This window comes from Lactuca virosa, chromosome 7, assembly GCF_052849685.1.
Source record: "Lactuca virosa cultivar CGN04683 chromosome 7, Lactuca_virosa_CGN04683_v6, whole genome shotgun sequence".
Taxonomy (NCBI): Eukaryota; Viridiplantae; Streptophyta; class Magnoliopsida; order Asterales; family Asteraceae; genus Lactuca; species Lactuca virosa.
The window spans coordinates 71,965,005-71,990,585 of NC_136432.1; the positions used below are offsets into that span (position 1 = coordinate 71,965,005).

At 38.4% G+C, this 25,581-nt stretch overlaps 1 protein-coding gene and 1 pseudogene across 1 annotated transcript; both read right to left on the reverse strand.

Moving 5' to 3' along the window:
* Nucleotides 1-3,206: 3,206 nt before the first annotated feature.
* LOC145126215 (WD repeat-containing protein VIP3-like) lies at nucleotides 3,207-4,573 on the reverse strand. Its single transcript, XM_079061618.1, has 2 exons — nucleotides 4,153-4,573; nucleotides 3,207-3,954 (listed from the first exon to the last, which is right to left on the reverse strand). Exons 1-2 carry the CDS (start codon nucleotides 4,489-4,491, stop codon nucleotides 3,331-3,333), a joined length of 963 nt encoding a protein of 320 aa, XP_078917744.1. The 5' UTR covers nucleotides 4,492-4,573; the 3' UTR covers nucleotides 3,207-3,330.
* Nucleotides 4,574-19,218: 14,645 nt separating this feature from the next.
* On the reverse strand, nucleotides 19,219-23,546 carry LOC145126768 (WD repeat-containing protein VIP3 pseudogene; annotated as a pseudogene).
* Nucleotides 23,547-25,581: the final 2,035 nt, after the last annotated feature.

Consider the following 25,581-nt stretch of genomic DNA (forward strand, 5'->3'; position numbering starts at 1 on the left):
GGTTTTTTTTTAACATAAAAACAATATAAAAGTTTTTTTGCATATCATGTATAATTAGTTGTACTTTTTTGTATATATCCCGAATTAAAAACAAAAAATTAATAATAACCACAATCAAATAATGTATTTCTTGTTTTTTTCTTAAAAAAAGGAATAAAAAAACTAATATGATAAAATGTATATATGTTTTCTCGCTTCATTATTTATATTCTACTCAAATTTCCACAAAGTGAGAAGCACAAAATTTTCAAAAACCATAAGGGTAGGTGCGATGTAAACACCATATGCACAAGGCATGTTGTTGATGTGGCCTGCATGACCATGTGGACCCCCTCCCCAACGTTCAGAGGATGTAGCATGACGTTATGTGAGGCAAACTACAACCCACTACACCTTGTTCTCTCTTGGGTGGTGCATCTTCAAGACATGAGGATGATGAACATCTGCTCCTCGCACATAGTCACATGTGGCATGTGAAAACTGATTTGGCAATGGGGTGTGGAGTGTCCATACCGTAGAACCTAACTATAGGAAGTAAAACAAGACTAGAGTTGTTTATAATATCTGAACTTTTAAGAGGCTCTGAATTGTTAAGATCTGAATTTATAACATGTCGGAGAGGTCGGTGGATGGGAAAAGAGAGGCGGTTGTGTGAAACAAAAAGAGATGACGAAAAAATATTTGCTATAAAAATTAGGGTATTTCGGAAACACGCTTCTCTTCTTTTACATATATATAACTCATTCTCTTAAAAATTAAGAGGTTGTTGAATAATTAAAAGACACAAGGTAAGAGCAGTGTTGCAAAACTCGGCCGAGTACTCGGCCGATTACTCGGAATCGGCCCTCCACCGAGGCGAGTAATGTGAACTCGGCCAAAAAACTCGGATTCAGTCAAACTCGGGCCTACTCGGTCTTACTCGGTCAAACTCGGCCAACTTGGTCAAAATCGGTCAAAGGGTCAAAATTGTCATAAAAAGAAAAAAAATCAAGAATTTCAAGATTAATATGTATAACGCACTTAATGATTTATTATTTAACACACACATGTGATTATTAATACATATATATCTTAAATTTTCAGTAATTATTCACGTAGTGAGACAATTGTGTGTATTTCAGTTTTTATGTATTCACATGTATCTAATTTTGGTTATATATTTCAATCAAATTATGATTTTAGCTTATGATTTTGGCATATATAATTTTCCAAAAAATATTTCTACATGAATTACCGAATCCGAGTACTCCCCGAGTACTCCCGAGTACTCGCTACTCCCCAGTCGACCGAGCAGGTACCGAGTAGCGAGTTCTACAACCTTGGGTAAGAGGTTATCAAACGCAGTGAATCTGAAAAATTAAAGCATGCCTTTTAATTGAAAATTAAAAGGCTACCAAATATCATCATAGTCTTATAACATGTTTCCATGAAGATTTACAAATGAAAAAGAATATATATATATATATATATATATATATATATATATACATATATATATATATATATATAGAGAGAGAGAGAGCTAGGTTATAATGTGGATGGACAATTATTGTGCGGACGTCTGGACAGTGCTATTCTATGAGAATTACTAAGAAAATAAGTTGTTTAGTAATGCGAATACGTTAAATCTTACAAAAATATCGTTATTTTCATGCATTTTCACTAATTATTATTCATTTTTGTTCTCAAACATCGTTTTTAACTCATTTTCAATAAACATTCTAACAACATTCTGACAGAATGTGAATAATAATAAAAAGTCTATAATAATCTTATAGACGATTTAATTAGTGAGAATGCGTGTTAATGACAATAGTTATGTAAGATTGAAAGTATTCATATTATCAAACAACTTATTTTCTTTGTCATTCTCACAGAATATCATTGTTCATACGACCACACAATAGATGTCAATCCACATTTGAACCTAGCTCTCTCTCTCTGTATATATATATATATATATATATATATATATATATATATATATATATATATATATATGTATGTATGTTTTTGGATAATTCAGTTTTCAAAAAAATTGCAAGTTATATGTAAATTAAAAAAATAACTTTTTATAGTTTACTAAAGTTTTTTAAAATTTTAAAATGGAAAATGAAAACTCCACTGATTTTAACCAAAACACATTGTATAAAATTCTCATTGAAAACTGAAAATGAAATATTCATGTTTTCTAAAAAAATTATTTAAAACTGAAATTGAAATTTCAACTCTATTTTCTGAAAACATTTAATTTTTTTTCCACAACCAACGCACCCTAAAAAAACAACCTCTAAATCATCGGAATAAGAGTGAATGACCATTTTATGCTTATATTATATATACCTTCCCCTTATATTATATATTGGGGATAGGAAATATACATTACAGTCCCAGCTAAGCTTATGTACTAAACCTCTAAAATATGTCGTTTTAACTTGCTAAATATACCCGGTTTGGTTTCACTTGGTAAATATATCATCCTCCATAACATTTCTTTCTTTCATTATCGTTTATTACTTCACCCAAGTGAACATTACTAAACCCTAAACCTAAACTCTAAACCTAAACCCTAAACCCTATTGTGTCGATTATGAATTTACATCTTGAAGTATTAATCGTGAATCCATTAACCGTAATCTTTATATAGTAAAACAATGTTCATCCTCCATAACATTTCTTTCTTTCATTATCGTTTTACCATCTCTATTTTCTTTCCTTCATTATCGTTTATTACTTCACCCAAGTGAACATTACTAAACCTAAACCCTAAACATAAACCCTAAACCCTAAACCCTAAACCTAAACCCTAAACCCTATTGTGTCGATCTTGAATTTACATCTTGAAGTGTTAATCGTGAATCCAATAACCGTAATCTTTATATACTAAAACAATGTATTTTCAAGAGGTTTAGTACCTAAACTTAGGTGGGGCTGTAATGTATATTCCATTTTCCCTAATATATTTTATATACCTTATATTATATATACCTTAGCCTTGTCTCATTATAACATCCTACTTCAATTTCTTTCTATACAACATTGTTCTAATTGTACTTCAGAATATTTACCCAATTATAACATTATTACAATTTCTTTTCTTGTAACTATTAACAAGATTATAATTTGAACTTTTTACCAAACTATAGCAGCAATTTACCATGATTTACTCATCAAGATCAAAGATTCTGCTATAAATATAATACTGATTCTGATCAAACCTGCAACAACACCAATTAAGTCTTCAATATATGTTCCATGTTACAATGAAAAAGAAAGTACAATTAACAAACAAAAAGCAAAACAAATGGAAAAAAAAAAAGTCAAAGAAAGTCAAGAATAGTTGTAAAGAGATATGCTTTTATCATCTGATACACTTGCAAGAAGACACCCTCTAACACCACCTCCCCCACCTTCAAACTTCACCCCCCAAACCTGGTCTGTATGGTTAGTCATGGTCTGAACCGCAGCCCTCATTTTCGGGTCCCACAGCTTCACGGTTCGATCACTTGACCCTGATGCAATGGCTGCACCATCTGGGCTCACATCAACACTCAACACCCAACTAGAATGACCTGACATTGATGAAAACAAAGTCTTTCCTTCTGCATCATACATATGAATACGTTCATCATCTGATCCTGAAACAAGAACTCTTGGGTCTAATGGTGAATATGCAAGAGAACGAACAGGCATTGTGTGGCCATCGAGATGGTGAAGAAACTTGGCTCTTTGAACATCGAATACAGAAATGGATCCATCCATTGATCCACATGCTAGTTGTCTTCCATTAGGGCTCCATGCAACTGAGAGAACGAACTTCTTGTTGTTGCCTTTATCAGAGGGCTTTGATCCTTCAGGACGTGGGATTGATAATGTTGCTACGAGTTTCCATTCTGCAGTGTCCCATAGTTTCACTGACGCACTGCTGCCTCCAGCAACAGCAAGAGTTGTACCCTGTCAAACACAGAATCAGCAGTTTTTTTATGAATTATGATCTAGGGTTGTTCTATGAACAATGGAAGTTTTCAAAGGTGTAGCTTTAAATCAAAAGGATAAACATATACATATTCCAAATATGTATCCGATAAAGGAATCACGAAGCAATCAATAAACGGATCCGATTTCTATAAAGTAATATAGGTATAGATTTACCCTAGGATCGAATTGCATTTGCCAGACTTCAGAAGGAGGAGCTTCGAGAGTAGCAATAGTGTTGTTAGATTCAACATCAAACACACGGACGAAGCTATCCATGGAAGCGGAGGCGGCGATTTTGCCAGAAGGATGAGCGGCGACGGAGACAACGCCGAGGCAGTGTCCGGTGTTGGTACGGACAAGGGAGAGGTCCTCCGGATTCCATAGCTTCACGGTCTCGTCGAGGGATCCGGTGAGGAGGAGGCCAGGGCTTTTATCGGTGGCAGGGACCCATGTACAAGCCCAAACGCAGTCTTGATGAGAGGTTTCGAGAGACCTGAGCCATGCGAGCTTCATTTTTTGCTACAGAGTACAGACAGAGGAAACCCTAGGTAGCGCAAGACCTTGATGTGAAGAAGCCGATGATTGTGAGATTTTTGATACTTTGACTCAGAATTGACTAAAACGTGTTTTTATAAAGAAAATGTAACATTTTTTGATTGATTTGAAAATTGATAAAAAGAAAAATACTTTGTTGTTTTCCTAATTTTGTCATTATTTTTTTTCTTTGAAATGATCTTGCTTAGCTATCATGCTATTGAACTCATTTATAACTAGATGAGCATCGGAACTGGCTGACCGGAACCGGTTCGGGAACCGAACTTGGTGAAAAATCGGAACTGAACCGGACCGTCGGATCTACCGGTTCCGATTCCTACCGGTTCTTGTCGGCATTTCAATGTTGGAACCGATCCTCGAGAAAAAACAACATATTTTAAGAAATATTTCGGTTATGGTTTCGGTTTTTGTCGGTTCCGGTTCCTACCGGTTCCCGGTTCGAAAAATCCACAAGAATATCGTCCCGGTCCCGGCCCTATCGGTTCTATCCGGTACCGGTTCCGATTTCGGTACCGGTTCAGGCCGGTTCCCTGGAACAAATGTTCATCCCTATTTATAACATGTCAGTTAAGTCATTTTACTCGAATTTATAAGTTATTTGTAATAATATTGATGTGCCATTAATTATTAGTTTGTTTTTTTTAATCCATGTTGTTAATCCAAGTCAGGTTGCCTTTATTATTTGGGAACCAACTCCCACCGTCGCAATAACCATTCATCTCCATCTAACCCACCTCCCAACACCACCATCATTGTTCATCACAACCACCCATTGTCATCCATCACCATCAACAAAATCTAAAGACTTCGGTACGTTTTCAACAAATAAACCCAAATTTTCTACAAACTCAAAAACCCAAAAATTGCATTAAATTTGATTTTGAAGAGTAAATAAACGAAGAAACCCAAAAATGATTTCATAACTAAAAGAAACACAGACAACAAACAAAAAACCCCATAAATTTGATTCAATAACCAAAATAACATGATTACATAAAGAATCAGAAAGGAGTAACCTAGCTTGTGAATCAAACAACACAAAAATTAAGCTAGAAATCAAGAGTATTTTCAAGATGATGACTTTAGGGAGCTTGTAGACAAGGTACGTCAAGGTTGCAGAATAACCACTCTATGAGATTCATGAACCTAGCCTATAAATCAAGCAACACAAAGTCTAATCTAGAAACCCTAATTTTGGGGTTTTGCACCCTATTTAAACACCTTAAGTTCCAGGTGTTGGCCTCATTTGCAGCCTCCATAGCCCCTAACCCTAATCGCGAAACCCTAGAGCCTCCTTGAGTGTTGTGAGCTCATTGTGGGTGTGCTTAAGGCTCATTGAAGGAAGAGAAGCTTGGTGCAAAGTGGTGGTTAAAGTAGGAGCTTTCAGATCTTGGTTCCCTGCTCCATTTCCAACACATTTCGGGTATAAAGTTCTAACCTTGCTTAGTATTGGCTTAGATCTATTCTTGGGTTTATTTGTATGCTTTTAGCCATGGTTGGGTGATTGTTGAGGAAGTAGAAATCCCAAGTGTTTATCCTTTCCAGGTCTATGATCTTCATGAGCTCTTTTGGCATAAAGGTGCCAAATTTATGGTCCTAGTGTAACACTCTAAATTTTCAAATAAAATTTTCATTTTTAAAACCGCACAAAACACATTTTCACATTTCTCAAACCCAAATTTATAAGTTGTTCAAAACACAAGATAACAAAATGTTTGACAATATCCCAGAATTCTTAAAACAGTATCTCTAGATGGTGTGTACAATCATGCCGACGCCTTCCCGCGATCTTGAGAGCTACCTGAAACACATTTCACACAACACTGTAAGCGCGAAGCTTAGTGAGTTCCCCAAAATACCATGCATAAATAATTAGCCTCTCATTGCTATATCTCGATAAGGACCCTCCGGCCATGTGTCTCAGTGAAGACCCTCCGGTCTCACAACTCGGTTCGGACCCTCCAGTCCAGTATCTCAGTGAAGACCCTCCGGTCTCAACTCGGTTTGGACCCTCCGGTCCTAACTCAATAAGGCACAGAAATAATATACATCATAAATCACAAAGACAAAATGCATGATATCACATAACTCGGTATAAGCACATAAGACCCTCCGGTCGATAACTCAAAGAAGACCCTCCGGTCACACAATATTACCACTCAGGTAAGTATAGTGAGAAGACTCACCTCGTAGGTGGAACAAGAATGTCTCGTACTCAACGATAGGTCTAGACTCCGCCTACATATATCATAATCATCTCTAATTAACAATTTATAATAACAACTCCAAGATGTTAAGCTAACTCCTTTTTCTCGGAAAGGGTGAAAGACCATTTTACCCCTCCATGGTCTCCAAAATCCGTAACTTGACCCAACCCTAAAAGTCAACGAAATTCAACACTCGAGTCAACAGTCCATGTTGACCCAACTCGTCGAGTGCATCTATGCGACTCATCGAGTTCCTTCGTTTCTCTGAAAAATCGGGAAAATCCAACTCAACTCGCCAAGTTGTCTCACCAACTCGCCGATTTCGTAACGCGTCCAAACTATCGGGGAAAACACTAACCAAGTCGTTGAATTGGCTCACCAACTCGTCGATTTCCTACAAGCCATTCTCTCATTCAGACGTCTTTAATCAAGACTCAGGCCCCAAACTCTAGATCTAGCCTTCTAAGGCTGAAATACCACGTAAAGCCGCAAGCTTTACGTCCATGCATGGCATCTAGGGCTAAGTTTGCCAAACCAAAGCTCAAAAAAGGGTTCAAGGCATGGAAGTTGGCCAAAGCTTAATAAAGCTTGCATCTTTAGGCCTAAGGGACCGAATATTGTCCAGATATGAAGCATCATCTCCAAGGCATGCTCAAACAACTAAATGACTCAAAAAAGGTAGAAATGGTCATAAACTCCCTAATAGAGAGATCTAACAAACAAGTGGTCAAGGTAATAGCTTTTTACCTCCAAATGGCAGCTAACACTGAAAGAATGTTGGATCCAAGGACTCCTTCTCGTTCCAAGCCTTTTGCTCCTCAAGCCCCTTCAAAGAATGCACTAAAACACACACTCCTAGTCTCTATCTCTCTCTCTCTCTTACAAATGATAATAACTCGATTAGGGTTTCTCTCAGGGTGTTAAGGTGGTGAGGGAGGCAGGGTAAAAGACTTAAGGTCCTTTAAATAGGGTGTAAACCCTGAAAATTAGGGTTTTCATGCTCAGCTCCTACTCGTCGAGTTGGATCCTCCAACTAGTCGAGTTGACTCTAAAAATCACACGGCTATCTCAATCTCTACTCGACGAGTTGGGGCCTCCAACTTGTCGAGTTGCCCTACCAAAATGAATATAAAACAATTTAAATTTGTACATGGGAGTCGGGATGTTACACCTAGGGGCTTCATGCATTCATTAAGTCCTTCTTTTGGTCTCTTTTAAGCTTTTGATCTTCTTCTAATCATGAATAAGTGTAAAGTTGGAAACTTTACATGGCCATCTAGCCTCTTATGGTCAGATCTATATCTTGGAGTTGTGTCCTTGTGGAATAAGTGCTTAATGATTAAGTCCTTACCCTTTTAAGTTTAGGGTTTGGGTTTTGAACCCATTTTGGTGGTTCTTAGGGGTAAAGTTGGAAACTTTACCCTTCTTAAGGCCATTTTAGTTAAGATATGAGTGGAAGAAGTTGTTAGTTTCGATTATGTCGGCTTAATGGATTAAGCTATTTGGTCTCGAGTGAACTCGACGAGTTGGATGGTCAACTCGGTGAGTTGTTTTGGTTTTTCCCAATTCTGAGTTGGTGTGGGTCAACTTGGCAAGTTGATTAGACAACTCGGCAAGTTGGACCGGTTTCTTCCCGACTTTGCGGTTGTTAGAGGAACTCGACGAGTTGAAGGATAAACTCGGCGAGTTGGGTCAACTCAGGTCGTTGACTTTGACTTTTGACTTATGTCTTTAACCTAGTTTGTCCCAAGGGGTGTTGTGGTAATCTGATTTGTATTTAAGGAAAATATGGGCTTAGGATAAGTCCCATATGGGATTGGGCCCAACTTGGAAAATTAGGCCATTAATGGGCCTTTGTGGATCTTTTGGTTTTGGGCCTTCTTGGTTATTGAGGTTAGGCCTCAGTTTGGTTCTTGTTTGGGTCAGGGGTAAAATGGTCATTTTACCCCAAGTATGGTTAGTATGCCTTGGAATGGAATCCAATTGTTTATTGGGTGTTATTGTGATATGATAGTTCGGAGGTGTCGTTAGGGCAACAGCTAGGGAATTCTTTCAGGAAGCTTCTGCATTCGAGGTGAGTTTCCTTACCGGGTTTAGCGGGTCGAAGGCACCAAGGCCGACCCATGATTATGTTATGTTGTAGGTATGCTAGTTGTCTTTGTGACTCCTACATGTACTTGTGTTATATGTCTTCCGGGCTAAGGCTCGATGGATACATGTATGATATGTATCTTTGTGATTATTGCATGTGTATGTGTTTATTTTGATATATGTTATTCTATGTTGGGCGAGGCCCGTTTTACCGAGCTCAGCTCGATGCCAGACGGTGTCCGAAGTCGGTGGGGCCCACTATATGTTTACTATATGCTTATTGGATGGTATGTGGTATTTGGGGAACTTACTAAGCTTTGTGCTTACGGTTTTCAGTTTATGTTTCAGGTACTCCAGTTTTCAAATGAAAGAGCTCGGGACGATCGCAGCACATACACCTGTGTTTTCCGCAATATGTGATCTTTGGGAATGAACTCTACTAAAAGTTTTTATTTAAATGCTTTTTCAATGTTTAGACAAAGTTACAATGGTGTTTTGAATATAATAAAAATGATTTTTTTAACCTTTATTTTTGGGATGTTTCAATTAAGGCAATCATCTCTTCTTGACCTGCGTTTAGAGTCTGTAAGCACCTAAGATTCAACGATTTTCTCCATTTCGTCCACCTTTTGCTTCAGTTGAAATAGTATATTTCGATTCTTTCTTGTGTTCAACCATCCTCCACTCCCTGATTATATCTTTCACAAAGTGAATTTTTGCCAACATAAATCTGTTAGGGGTGCCAAAGCCTCGAAATGAGTTCCAAGTGTTGCAAAATATGTCACTGAAATTTCACATAGTAGCCATGAATTGAAAAATCGAAACGGTGAAGGCCAAAAATCAGAATTCGATGGTTTGAGTAACAAAGGAGAGTGATCAGAATGCTCTCTAGGAAGCGCAACGATTGTTGAGATAGTTCGAATTCCCATAAAGTTGGAACATACATTTAATTATTTAGTTATTTATAGTTGTTAACTTATTAAAATTGATTCAAATAATAATTTAGATAAAACAATATAATTTGAAAGTTTATAAAGTGTGTAGATGACCATTTAAACTTAGATTTATAAGAGTATATTCTAGTTAATTATTAAAATGGTAAATCTCCGATAAAGTCTCAATATTTTGAGAAAAGTTATGGTCTAATCCTAACGTTTATTGTTTTGAACAAATTAGTCCCGATTATTAATTTTTATACGATAATCTATCATTTTTTATTGAAAAAATTAAGGAATATTTCGTTAATTTGGATAAAATATAAAATAATCAGGACATTTCAGTTCAAAAAATAAAAGTTGAGATTAAACTGTAAACTGACCATAATTATTAGGACTTTATCGAGATTTCCCTTGTTTTCCAATACGGCTTGAGTGACATTAAACTTTTCAAGTCTTCGAACACGTGGGTCAGGGAGAATTACTGGAGGAAGTGGAGGAAGTGAAGCATGATTTCCATTTCCACAATCCAATCGTGGAACATCATCTTCATGTGGAAAGCCTTTTCCAAAGGATTCGGGAAAACCATAGTTGTAAGAGTTTGACATCTACAAAACAGGAGAAATTCAAGTTAGTTGATTCAATCCTTAATATAACACCCAAATGAAATATTAAGCCTAGGACCCAACACAATATTCCACAACTCGGAAGAGGGATGCCGTAATCCAGTTGCAGAATATTTGAAGGTAGGTAATTGACAATTTACCAATTTCCACCATGAAAAATGAAAAATGAAAAATAGGTTTTAAATGAATTGAAACTCCTAGATCTTTTGAGATTCATTGAAATTTTTCAATGGCATGTTTAATCTCGATTATGCCCTTCAAGTTTGTGACTGGGATACCGAGGATCACAAACAAGGTGTGGATAACCATGTAAATTAGCTTGGTACCGTAACATCCCGTTTAAAATAAGATAATTAAATAATAAACCCAGGACCCCGAGAAGTAATTCTAATTATTATTTAATATTATAATAATTCGAAACCAAATAATAATTAGCTGGGAGTTGGTTTCAGGAAGCCAAATGACAAGATTTGAATCTCCAGGGGTTAAAGTGTAATTTTAGGACATAATTTGTGAAGATTTTCATACGTCAAGGGGTGTTTGGTATTATTTGGACTTAATATGTAAGGATCTATGGGGTCAGGGACTAAATGGTAAATTCTGGACTTGAGTTGAGAAGAATTTGTCATGGAGGGGCCATTTGGTAACAATTGGATTGAAATTGAAAGGAAAAGGCGAATGAGGGGATGTTTCTGCCATTATGGGTTGTAATTTGTAGGAGTTGGGTATAAAACCCTTTGATCTCTCTGTAACCCTAAACCTAAGAGACCATTTTTGGAGCCGTCACCATTGCTGAAGATAGGCTCGGCCGCCGGCTGCTTCATTGAGTCCAATCGCCGCCCCACTCCTCTACCACCTTGTCGTCGAGCACCGCCACCATCACAGCCCCTACCGGATGGGACGTCGTGAACGATGGAGAAACTCCCCACCGAGAACGAAGTCGTTGTTGTACCGGCGAGATCGAAGGCTGACGGTAACCCCCCTCTCCGGGTGCCGTCTCATGATATTGGAAGTCGGAAGGCGGAGCTGTCACCGTGGGTCTCGCTGCTGTTACTTCCGGTTGTAAACCTTTCCTGTTTCATTGATGCTAAGCTCCAGCCAATCCCGTCGCCACCGCATCACCTTTTCTCTTCTCTTCTCCATCTCGTCCCAACCATGACCACCATTGCCGCCGCCACTCCGAGTGGCTGAAGAAGTTGTTGTCGCTGCTCCGACCGCCGCTGCCACCTTGAGGGCAGCCATGGCGGGTGTGTCTTTTTATGTGAATATACTCCTTTTTAGTCTCATATGCTGCTGTATTACGTTAGTGTGTGTTGTACTTGGTTTCGTTGGCTGGAACTCTCAAGAACAGCCACCACCACCACTATGAGGTGGTGATTGCCACCACGTGCCACTGCCGGACACCACTAGGTTGCTGTGTATATGTGTTTTTATTAGTAGTGGTTGTGTGTGTTTAGTTGGGATTAGCATTGTAAAATGTATCTAGAAATCGGAATAATGAAATGAAACCCTAACCACCACCGTGAGGTGGTGGCTGCCGCCTCCTTCCGCCACCGGCCGCCGTGTCGGGTGACGGTGTGCTTTGCCTTTTTGTGTTAGATTCGTTTGGGATGCTTGAAACCCTAATGGGCCCAATGAAGCCCTAATGGGCCTAATGAAGCCTAATTGATCAAAGGACCTAGCTATTGGGCCTATTGGCTAAGATTGGGTTGGAAACCCTAAATAGGATGTGGAAAACCCTAATGGCATAAAACCCTAATTTTGGGATTGATCGGGACCGCACGAGAATTATTTATTAAACGTAGAATATTAATTAATAATAATTGGCAAATTAACCTAAAGCACTATCGAGCTTAATGGATTAAGTCCTTAATGGGTTAAGTAGGAAAACTTAACCCTAATCATCATTTTATGTGAAAACCCTAATTTCACTTGGGCCTTGAGTTGGGCCTTTCCATTGGGCTTTGGTAATTGGAATATTAATGGGCCATCCAAGAATAATCATATGGACCAGAATATGTTGATGGGCTTAGGGTAAGGCCCATATGAGGATGTAGGCCCAATTTGGAAAATTGGGCCGTAGATGGGCCATAGTTTGGGCCTTGATGATTATATGATATTGGGCCATTGGGAATGCCAAATGTTTGGACTGGACTAAGTAGTTGGGCCTTTAATTATGACCATGTAAAGGTTTTGGGCCCAATTTGGAAAATTTGGCCATATGTTGGGCCTTGGGCTTGAATCAAGCCAAGATGGGGTAATGTAGCCTGTTACTCCAAGAACTTGTGGTTATGTGTTGGGACCCAATTATTAATTGGGTGATGTTTTGATATTGACAGTTCGGGAATCTGTCATCCAGCAGCTGGGATTGTGTTTATGAGACTTCAACATTGTGAGGTGAGTTATCCTCACTATATCAACAGGGTCTAAGGCACCAAGGCCGGCCCTTTATGTATTTGTATATGGATTATGGCATGATATGTTTATTGATTATATCCTGGTAGTTAGGATGGTGATATGCTTATGCTTAGTGACCTGGTTAGGTCGGTGTCCTGGTTATATGATGATGCTATGTTAGTGACCGGTTAGGTCTGTATCCCGGTTATTAGGATGTTGCTATGATTAGTGATGTGTTAGATCGGTTTGATTGTTATATGATATGAGCTAGCGTATGATATTTATGTGCACATGTTTTTTTGGTTGTGGGTTGGGTTGAGGCGGTCCTGCTTTGTGCTGTAGGCCAACATACTCGGTGAGCGGTCAGGATAGGCTGTAGGCCCTGCGAGGCGGTCCAGTCATGCCGAAGGCTCGGGAGCGGTCCAAATAGACTGTAGGCTCTGCGAGGCGGTCCAGTCAGGCTGAAGGCTCAGTATGCATGTTGTTCTGTATTTTTATATGATAAGGTTATATTTGTATGGCGTTGATATTTTGGGGAAACTCACTAAGTTTCGGGCTTACAGTTGTTGATTATGTTTCAAGTACTTCTAATGATCGCGGGAAGGCGAAGGCGTGATCGTGCACCTCCTCATATTTTCATGAATTGATTATGGGGATACTCTGATGCTTAAACTATTTTGAAAAAAAATTGTACTAACATAATGGTTTTAAATGTTTTAAAAAGTTTTAAATTTGCTTGAATTGTATGGGTGTTACAAGTTGGTATTAGAGCCTTGGGTTGAGTGAATTGGAGGAGCATTCGTGTGAATCCAGTCTCAAATCAAGGAAAGATTTTCAAAATGATTTCTAAAATGGTTTTCAAAATAAGTAAAGGAGGATGCAGGGTGTACGATCAGCCGGAGCCAGTAAGTAGACCCCAAAATACCATACAGTTATTTGATTATGTGATATGTTAGAACAGCATGCTAGTACTAGGCTAGGGATCTTCACGAATTGCATGATAGAATTGCCTGATTACATGATGCCTGCTAGCCTAGGGTTCCTTTACATGAGATTGACATCATTACTGCAGTTGCTTAGTGTATGCATCACGGTTATACATAATTAAGATCTTATAGCCTGAGAATGTTTGATTTGGCCTTATGTTCTGTTCTTGTTTGATTGAGAGCTTAGGGTAGGATTAGATATTCAAAAGTCTATGGGGTCCAGGTTATGTATGGCTAGCATACACTAGTGTTGCAGGGTTGGTGGAAGCTTCATGGATGGGTGGGTTGTGTGAGGCCGGGAGGCCAGTTACGAGATATTTAGCATTCCTCTAGGAGTGAGGATTGAGCGCTCGCTATGTTTATGTATATTGATAGAGTGTTGTGGTGATACTTGAGACAAATATGGGTAGTGTGGAAGGTAGTATGGGCCCGTACTACTGAAAGCACATGACCCATATGCGTAGCAAGGAAGTCACAACCCCTAGGGTTGGGTAGGGAGTTGGTCCCCTGTCATTATATGGATTATCAGAGATCTTTCTGGTGTCTTACCGGAATGGTGGTTACGAGACGTCTTGAGACCGGATCCAGGTTAGAATCGGGAGCTGGCAGCCAGGATAAGCCAGCATTGTCAGAAGATCGTGTCAGTGAGATCATCCGGGAGGAGGTGATCGAGTTTGTCTGGGGACAGTTACTGGAGATGTTCGGGTCTATTAATACTACCATGGTTGAGTATTTCGACGAGCGCTACGCAGTCATTGCTGAGACGACTGCCGCAGCAGCTTTAGCAGCTGTAACGACGACAAGGGGAGGAGCTGGTCGAGCTTTCCAGTACCGGAACTTGTTACTGGGACACATTCTGATGAGCAGAGGGTTGTAGTTACTTGGGATCAGGGATATGTTCTGTACTTGTTACATTCCGCGGGTTAAGCAGGAGAGTCTAGCACATGCGTTTCTAGATTTGAGGCTTCGGGGGTTTTGCTCGAGGTCGGAATGTGAGTCGTAGGGACTCCGGAAAGGAGTAATGATTATGTTCAGCTGGAGTTATGCAGCTGGAATTAGAATGGTTAATTGATAGGATTGGAATGTCGTTTTCTAGGGCAAGGATTGTGCCCTTTCAAGTTACGAGCTCGAAGGATTGAGCAGGCTTGTGACCCCAGGATCAGGTTCTATTCCAGCTCGGGGTCAGTAGATCGCCGAAATTGACGACAGTAGTTCAGCACTGGTAAGAGCGGGTGGGTCGATGTGGCATAAGTATTTGGTGAGGTCCGGTTCGCCTTCGATCTATTGTATAGGGCGGTAAGGATTGATTGTGCAACCTATTGCACTTTTAGGATTGTAGACTATGTCTTGGGAGTAGTTTGTAGCCTGGTTTAGGGCGGAGGTTGTTTCAGCTACTGCAGTTTAGCTATGGACGATTGAGCTGATGAGTGAGTCAGGGTGCGAACCCTGATGGATATGAATTCTAGAGCCGAGAGCGGGAGATTTGTTGGAGCACTTTGGGAAGAAGGGTATTATATGGGAGGTCTGCGGACAGGGTCCCACATGATGGTTATTTAGCATTGTCAGGATTCAGTGGTTTTAGTAAGCGTTATTGATTGGCGGAGGAAAGAGCCAAGGGAAGTAACTCGTTGCTGAGATGTTAGTTGGAGCATCTACCTTTTGGACTTCAGGATTTAAGTGTGGGATCATTCAAGTATTAGGGACTGTCGGTTTCACTGGGATTCGGGAAGTGTTCAACTAGTTCTTAGAAGTGTGTGATCACTTGTGGTTGGCGGGTAATGGAGCACTAGTTGGAAAGAGTTGGTTGTCATCAGATCGATCGTTGGAAAGTGAGGACGATTGGGAATTCTCCAATTTTTATGTATTGTGAAGAGTTAGTTGAATCTAAGTGGGGGAGAATCTTCCCAGAATGCAGAAGCAGGATCAGTTTTGAAATTGGGATAAGTTTCGCATCGTTGTCAGGAAAGAAGACAACCCAAGTGGCTGTTTGGTTTGAGGGTTGTGTGAGTTGGGAGTTCGGTAAAACTCCCCAGCATGTGAATTGCGTCTTCTCGGTGCTTGATAGCAGAATTTGGGGAATCAGGTTGGTATTCTAGCCATGAATTAAGTTCAGTTGTGTGTTAGGTCGAGTGCGTGTTCGACTGGTATGGAAAGTGTTGTAAGTCTGCGGGTGTAGCCGTAGCCTTCACTAGGTTGGCAGATAGTGTGAGAAGTTGTCACACCCCTGGACCAGACGACGGAAACGTCCGGAGGCGGGTGACTACATTGTGCAGTATCATAACAATTGAATATAAATGAAACAGAGCAATCCAAACATCATACATTGAGATAACAAACTTACATTGTTTACATATTGTATTTGTTCTTCGAGTTACACAAAAGAGACATAAGTAGAAAATTCCAAACTACAGCTAAATAGTCCTGCATCCGCGTCCCTTGATACCTGATTACTAGATCCCTGAGAATACAAGTCGTTTTGAAAAGCGTCAACTAAAAAGTTGGTGAGTTCATAAGCATTTTTGTATAAAATCGTTTACACTTGTTTAGAATCGTTCTTATTGTACTTTCATAAAATCCGATATTTTCTATTAAATCGTTTGAAGCCTTGCTTTGAAAATCATGGATATATGTGTGCATCTCGTTACTTTTGTTCATCCTTATAAGGAGTGATTATGAAAAGTAGTGTACTTTGTAAAGGCGCTGTGTTCGAGAATAGTTCTTTTGTGTAGTAATAGCCAACTGTTTCCAGAAAATCCCCTGATTTCAAAAAGAGAATTTAGTTAAAAATCTTGTTTTTCTTATCGAGTAAAATTGAGTGTGCGTTCTAGTTTATCGTTATTGAAATCGTATAAAATCGTTTTCTCCAGAAAATCCTATATTTTCTGCAATAAAGTATTCGTAAGTTCTGTTTCCAACTATGTATACTTGCATACGTGTGTGTTAGTTTATCGTTCTCAAATATCGTTTACAAACGTTTTCCATAAAGTCCTACGCTTTCTGATTTGTAAAATAGCTGTATTGGGACTCTATACTTGTTAGGTGAAAGAATCAACATGGCGATTGTGGACATTCTACGCAATGAAAAAAAAAGGACAGTCAATGCAACAAATGCGGACCATCACCTATCATGCGTAGGACAGTCAACACGATGTGCCAAAATTTATTTATGTGGTTTTCCTAGCATAAATTTCTAGTTAATATAACATATTCTAGTAAGTCGTTATAACCATACTAATATGACGGAAGCTTGTTTTGGCGTTTCTCAGGCGCCCTCGATTTGGAAAAGACATTTGTCACCCTAGACTGGCTTGCCTAGCTGTAGCGAACAACGAAGGTGCGGGGTGTCAACCCCGTATAGATATATACACAAATTCCCGCTCTCCCTCCAGGAGACTTTGGCTATAACTCCTTACAGGACTTTAGACGTACACTAATATTTTTATATTTAAGTACTTTTGAGATTTGTCTGACTAGAATATTAACAACATTTTGAGCAATCGTTAGAGATCCATTATTTGTTAGATAAATAATGAAACTCGTACTTATTGAATAGAAATATCGTTCTCGTTCCATATCGTTAATTGTGCTCGTTAACTGGGTGCCCGTGTTCGTTCCTTTTCGTTTATTGAAAGATAAGTCATTTTAGTCAACAGAAAAAGTGTCAAGTTATAATTTTTATAAATTTATAATTGCCGGTTATGACACGCATTTTCTGTTTTATGACATATAGAACCTTACTTATGTTCCAAAAGGTTTTACGACAGTTGTTTATGACATGCAAATATTTTTGTCATGAAAACTCTATTCTCGTATATTTTTCTTGATAAACTATTTATATTAAATTTTTATAAATAATCCTTAATTGTTTGCAAATAGTCACAAAGTTCCCATTTTCAAAAATTACTAGAAATAGTGTCAACTTATCAAGGTCCCTTTTTATAACTTTTATCTCTAGACATGAAATCATAGATAAAGGGGTTAAGGTGGACACACCCAGTAGTTGGGAGGCTCTTTTATACACAAAGTATCCACTGTTCTTTATGAACCTAGCTCTCTCTCTCTCTGTGTGTGTGTGTATATATATATATATATATATATATATATATATATATATATATGTATGTATGTTTTTGGATAATTCAGTTTTCAAAAATTGCAAGTTATATGTAAATTAAAAAAATAACTTTTTATAGTTTACTAAAGTTTTTTAAAATTTTAAAATGGAAAATGAAAACTCCACTGATTTTAACCAAAACACATTGTATAAAATTCTCATTGAAAACTGAAAATGAAATATTCATGTTTTCTAAAAAAATTATTTAAAACTGAAATTGAAATTTCAACTCTATTTTCTGAAAACATTTAATTTTTTTTCCACAACCAACGCACCCTAAAAAAACAACCTCTAAATCATCGGAATAAGAGTGAATGACCATTTTATGCTTATATTATATATACCTTCCCCTTATATTATATATTGGGGATAGGAAATATACATTACAGTCCCACCTAAGCTTATGTACTAAACCTCTAAAATATGTCGTTTTAACTTGCTAAATATACCCGGTTTGGTTTCACTTGGTAAATATATCATCCTTCATAACATTTCTTTCTTTCATTATCGTTTATTACTTCACCCAAGTGAACATTACTAAACCCTAAACCTAAACTCTAAACCTAAACCCTAAACCCTATTGTGTCGATTATGAATTTACATCTTGAAGTATTAATCGTGAATCCATTAACCGTAATCTTTATATAGTAAAACAATGTTCATCCTCCATAACATTTCTTTCTTTCATTATCGTTTTACCATCTCTATTTTCTTTCCTTCATTATCGTTTATTACTTCACCCAAGTGAACATTACTAAACCTAAACCCTAAACATAAACCCTAAACCCTAAACCCTAAACCTAAACCCTAAACCCTATTGTGTCGATCTTGAATTTACATCTTGAAGTGTTAATCGTGAATCCAATAACCGTAATCTTTATATACTAAAACAATGTATTTTCAAGAGGTTTAGTACCTAAACTTAGGTGGGGCTGTAATGTATATTCCATTTTCCCTAATATATTTTATATACCTTATATTATATATACCTTAGCCTTGTCTCATTATAACATCCTACTTCAATTTCTTTCTATACAACATTGTTCTAATTGTACTTCAGAATATTTACCCAATTATAACATTATTACAATTTCTTTTCTTGTAACTATTAACAAGATTATAATTTGAACTTTTTACCAAACTATAGCAGCAATTTACCATGATTTACTCATCAAGATCAAAGATTCTGCTATAAATATAATACTGATTCTGATCAAACCTGCAACAACACCAATTAAGTCTTCAATATATGTTCCATGTTACAATGAAAAAGAAAGTACAATTAACAAACAAAAAGCAAAACAAATGGAAAAAAAAAGTCAAAGAAAGTCAAGAATAGTTGTAAAGAGATATGCTTTTATCATCTGATACACTTGCAAGAAGACACCCTCTAACACCACCTCCCCCACCTTCAAACTTTACCCCCCAAACCTGGTCTGTATGGTTAGTCATGGTCTGAACCGTAGCCCTCATTTTCGGGTCCCACAGCTTCACGGTTCGATCACTTGACCCTGATGCAATGGCTGCACCATCTGGGCTCACATCAACACTCAACACCCAACTAGAATGACCTGACATTGATGAAAACAAAGTCTTTCCTTCTGCATCATACATATGAATACGTTCATCATCTGATCCTGAAACAAGAACTCTTGGGTCTAATGGTGAATATGCAAGAGAACGAACAGGCATTGTGTGGCCATCGAGATGGTGAAGAAACTTGGCTCTTTGAACATCGAATACAGAAATGGATCCATCCATTAGGAGGCTCTTTTATACACAAAGTATAAAATAATAATTTAATAATATTTCACACACACATACAAACATACGTATACATGCAATTATTCAAGTATTTAGGCAAGATTTGACTTGTACTCTCCCCCAAAACATTAAAACATTGAAAAAAAGGTGGGGTATGAAGCTCACCTTGCTTAGCTTGCTGGGTGAGCCGAAGGGATGTGAGGAAGTTTCCAAGCTCCAAAATTGGGAGGTTCTTTAATCTTTAGAATATTCTAAGAATAATTTTTATGTGTAAATATAATGAAATCTTAGGAATAATGTGGAGAATTATTATTCAAAGAAGATAAAATACTTACAAAAAGAAATCTGGAAATTTTCTTTGGAGGAGTGAGATTGGAGCTTGAATGCTCTTGGGAGCATCTTAGGAGTTCACAGAACGTGGCTGAGTTTTTGATGGAGAATAAAGAATGAGTTTACCCCATAGAGGATAAGGGAGTGATAAGGTGTGCTTGGTTACCTGGTGGATATTGTATGTTTAACTGGGATTGCATGAGAAATGAAAAATTGCATCACATCATAAAGTCAAACCTCTTTATTTTCTTAGAATCCCCAAAAAAATCTTGGGTATTATTTTATATAAATATATTTAAAATAATTAGTTTTGGCATAAAATAGGGGTTTAAGGGGTCTAAGATATGAAAAATGCGAGTTTGGAAGAATTCCCGACGTCAAAATGTCTTAAAATGACGAAAAAGTCCGAAAATGACAAAAATCCGAAGTCAAAAGGTCATTCCGGAGCCACATAACCATTTCCGAAGCTCCTCTTAGAATTCCGGAGGGGAGGGTTAGGTATGCGAGGGTCCGAAGTGCTTAGGAGGGGTTTCCGGAGCCACTCTTCAAGTTTCCGGAGGTATTGGGTGAGTTCCGAAGTCAAGCGAAGTCCGGAGTCAGGAGCGAGTTTGGTCGGTCCGGACCGAGGTGCGAAGCTGGCTAGACTTCCGAAGGATCCGAACTTGGTGATTCCGGAGCGAAGCCTTCCGGAGTGAAGGTGTTCCGAAGATGCGACTCCTCTAGGTTCCTTAGAAGGCATTCCGGACCAAGAGGGTTTCGGCCAAGAGGTTTAGGACCAAGAGGGTTACGGACCAAGATGGTCCTTTTGGGTTTTTCTCCTCCGGTTTTGGGCTGTTTTCGACTCAGGAAGGTACGTAGAGAGATTTGGGAGAGATTCCACATACTTGGAGAGATTTGGGAGAGATTTCATATTCTTGGAGAGATTTGGGAGAGATTTCACATACGGGAGAGATTTGGGAGAGATTCCACATATTTGGAGAGATTTGGGAGAGATTTCATATTCTTAGAGAGAATTGGGAGAGATTTCACATACTTGGAGAGATTTGGGAGAGATTTCACATACTTGGGGAGATTTCACATACTTGGAGAGATTTGGGAGAGATTTCACATACTTTGAGAGATTTGGGAGAGATTCCACATACTTGGTGAGAATTGCACTCTATCTTTCCATGGTCCATTAGGAACCATAAAGTACACTTTTAATGTGTTAGCACGAGTCTCACCATAGTTATTGCTTACACGAGGACATAATTTCCTAGCCAAAAATGCTAGTTGTGACAGAAGTGTTGTAAGTCTGCGGGTGTAGCCGTAGCATTCACAAGGTTAGCAGATAGTGATAGAGTGATGTAAGTCTGTGGGTGTAGCTGCAGTATTCACTAGGTTGGTAGATAGCATAAGCGCGTTGTTAGGACGCGGAAGGGATAGTAGTACCCACCAGTTCGGGTGTAGCAGCGAGGATATGGAAATCCACGGATTGACTTGCTTATGGGTTTCCCCAGAGGGATTAGACCTTGTTAAGCCAGTGATGAGACTGTAGGAGCGTCACTACATTTATGAGATCAAGGAAGCAATTGATTGCTTAAGGTTGCTTATGATGTAAGGCTACCATTGGTCATGAAGCGATCGCTTTTAGCCGTGGATTTGGTAATGATAGGATTCGACGCATGGATCCAATCGGTTAGATCAGGGGGTTGTTAGAGTCGTAGTGTCATGATAACTAGTGGCAACTAGTTCCAGTGAAGAATTTCGTTCGGAAGTCGTGTGAGGCAACTATATGGGAGTCCTTTAGCTCCGCGACCAGGCCGGAACCCGGTATTTCAGATGATTGGTGAACGAATTGAGATCAGGGAGGTCTCGGTTGATTTTGGAAAGCAGACAGGTGGTAGCATACTGCTTCAGGCAGATCAGTGTTCAGACAGTTTCCATGTTTAGGGCGTTATTGACGAATTGAGTCTTCAGGTGTATGAGAAGTATCTAGATGTTGGAACCCCCCCAGATATCAGAAGTTGAATAGTTAGATGAGAGACAACCAGACAGGGCATGATGTAAGACTACAATTATTCTGGTAGTATTCAAATATCGTAATTGATTCGATGATGACAGATTGTCAGGCTATTATGATCGGAGGGAGCAAAAAGATTAATGGAGCCATGAGTGGCGATATAACTAGGGCAGTTATTACTAGTCAGAGTTTCCTTCGGGAATCGTGTGGAGCGACTGTAAGATCGCTCGTAATTCAGCAACCGGGCAGGAATCCGATATTCCGGATGAATTTTCTGTCAAGTATAAGTGTATTGCGGGGAAAACTGGTTTGTGGTTCTGTCTTCTTGTAGGAACCACGTGTTATCAGAAGTTGAGTAGCCAGTTGGGAGTTAGGTGCAATGAATTCGGCAATGTTTCTGTGTGTGGGCAGTCTGTCAGAGAGCTAGACCATCACGAGACTTCAGGTTTCGGATCGAGTAAATGTGATCATATTTTAATGGATTCGTTTATTTTCAATTTTTAGAACCCTGCGGGGGTTGGTTACGGTTGCCTTGGAAAGGCTAGGGTTACGCTCGGGATTATAGTTCAAGTTGTTGGCGTGTAAGGAATGAGAAGAAACGATTTCGAGGACGAAATCTAATTTAAGTGGGGGAGAGTTGTAACATCCCGTTTAAAATAAGATAATTAAATAATAAACCCAGGACCCCGAGAAGTAATTCTAATTATTATTTAATATTATAACAATCCGAAACCAAATAATAATTAGCTGGGAGTTGGTTTCGGGAAGCCAAATGACAAGATTTGAATCTCCAGGGGTTAAAGTGTAATTCTGGGACTTAATTTGTGAAGATTTTCATACGTCAAGGGGTGTTTGGTATTATTTGGACGTAATATGTAAGGATCTATAGGGGCAGGGACTAAATGGTAAATTTTGGACTTGAGTTGAAAAGAATTTGTCATGAAGGGGCCATTTGGTAACAATTGGATTTAAATTGAAAGGAAAAGGCGAATGAGGGGTTGTTTCCGCCATTATGGGTTGTAGTTTGTAGGAGTTGGGTATAAAACCCGTTGATCTCTCTATAACCCTAAACCTAAGAGACCATTTTTGGAGCCGCCACCATTGCTGAAGATAGGCCCGGCCGTCGGCTGCTTCATTGAGTCCAATCGCCGCCCCACTCCTCTACCACCTTGTCGTCGAGCACTGCCACCATCACAGCTCCTACCAGCTGGGACGTCGTGAACGGCCAGAGAAACCCCCCACCGATAACGAAGTCGTTGTTGTACCGACGACATCAAAGACTGACGGTAACCCCCCCCCCCTCTCCGGGTGACGTCGCGTGATATTGGAAGTCGGAAGGCGGAGCTGTGAGCGTGGGTGTCGCTGTTGTTACTTCCGGTTGTAAACCCTTTCCTGTTTCATTGATGCTAAGCCCCAGCCGATCCCCTCGCCACCGCATCACCTTTTCTCTTCTCTTCTCCATCTCGTCCCAGCCATGACCACCATTGTCGTCGCCACTCCGAGTGGCTGAAGAAGTTGTTGTCGCTGCTCCGACCGTCGCTGCCACCTTGAGGGCAGCCATGGCGGGCGTGTCTTTTTCTGTGAATATATGTGATACCCCCAAACCAAGGATGACGGAAACGTCCGGGGGTGGAGGACTTCATGTAAAGTATCACAACAACGAGTATAATAGTGCTCAAAGTAAATACAACCATCATAAATATAATTGAAAAGGTTACACCATAGTATATGTTTACATGTTTCAAAATCAATTACATTATGATGACAAAATAAACTGTTTGACGATTTAACGTCCCATCCTCAAAGTGCTGATGTTTTCCTGTTTCACTGATTTCCTGAGAATACAAGTAGTTTTGAAAAGTGTCAACAATTAAGTTGGTGAGTTCATAAGAATTTTGTTTGAGGAAGAAATCGTTTTCCTTGTAAAAGCGATAGAGTATGATTTCCAGAAAATCCAATATTTTCTTAGTTAGGTGTGGAATGAATGCTCCTATGTTATGCGATAAGGAACCCTAGAAGGACCCGTAGATTCTTTCTATAATCGTCCAACGTATATAAGTTATATAAAATTTAAGTTAAATAAACCGTTGAATATAATGGGTCTGCCCTAGGTCCACAACCAAACAAGGAACAGGAGATAAGTCGGGCCCACCAATTCTAAGTCGACTGTGACTAGATTCTTATATAACTCTAGCATATACACTTAGCAATTATAGCTAAAGTTTAACAATTCTAGATGAAATAGTTTTAATAGGAATATGTTTCCAAAGAAAATCCAATATTTTCTTAGTTAAGTGCGAACTGAATGCTCCTATGTTATGCGATAATGAACCCTAGAAAGACCCATAGATTCCTTCTATAATCGCCCAACGTATACAAGTTATATAAAATTTAAGTTAAATAAACCGTTGAATATAATGGGTCTGCCCTAGGTCCACAACCAAACAAGGAACAGGAGATAAGGCGGGCACACCAATTCTAAGTCGATTGTGACTAGATTCTTATATAACTCTAGCATATACACTTACTCATCTTATAGTGAATGCTCGACAATTCACACGTATCACTTATTTTTACACGTAACCTTCTATTTTAACACCTCACTCATCTAATTTCTCTTATGAAATTAAAGCGTACATGTTCAATTACTTACTCTCTAATCCACCTGAAATATATATTTGTACGATATATATTAATATACATATTTTTCTAAATAGAATATGCATATATTTATATTTACCAAAACGTGGACATAATTTTGATTAAAGTGATAAATCACCTTCTCTATTATATTTATATATGTACAATCATTTAATTCAAAATAAATTTGTTAGTATCTTTTTTTATTTAAATAATGGATTAAAATAACACAAGAGGTAAGTTAACTTGATAACTTTCAAAATATTATCAAATATACTATTGATATAAGTTAACGATCAATGTAAATAATTGATAACTAACGTCGTAAAATTATACTAGATAATTATTATTGAAAACGGGTGTATCAAAAACAATTTCCGTTTTACTACTTGGGTTCATCATTGAATGTATTTAGATCAAATACATCTTATAACATATAATTTGAGATTTTAGGCTCGTTACAACTTTTGTTAAGATTAATTATCCTAATAATCTTTTATTTATAAACGTTATTTTATCGTTCTTCGATAATTTTATAATAAGATTTATACTACTATTATATATCCATAATATTTGTTCACATAACCGATATATAATAAATAATTATTTTTATATAACCCGTAACGCGTACGAAGAAAAAGTATCCTATTCGAGGATTTTAATCTTTTTAAATAAACAAATAGTCGTAACGAAATTCCTTAAATGTCTAGCCCGAACTTACGGGCGTTACAATTATCTCCCCCTTAGGATGATTACGTCCCAGAATCATCAACAAAACAACGCTAGATGATGATCCTGCAAGTCACCTTTTACATCCTAAGCAATAACTACAACTCCTATGTCTTTCCAGAAGCGTATCAAGCTCTTGGACTTCTTAGTTGCTGATGGTGCTCAAAATTACATCCGCTCTTCATTCTTTGTTGGATCTTTAGTCGTAAATTTTGAGTTACCAACTC

Bases quoted from the DNA above. Each gene is read 5' to 3' on its own strand.
- LOC145126215 (XM_079061618.1), bottom strand. From the start codon at position 4,491: ATGAAGCTCGCATGGCTCAGGTCTCTCGAAACCTCTCATCAAGACTGC. The intron at 3,955-4,152 runs GTAAATCTATAC...TGTGTTTGACAG, and splicing joins AAATGCAATTCGATCCTAGG to GGTACAACTCTTGCTGTTGC.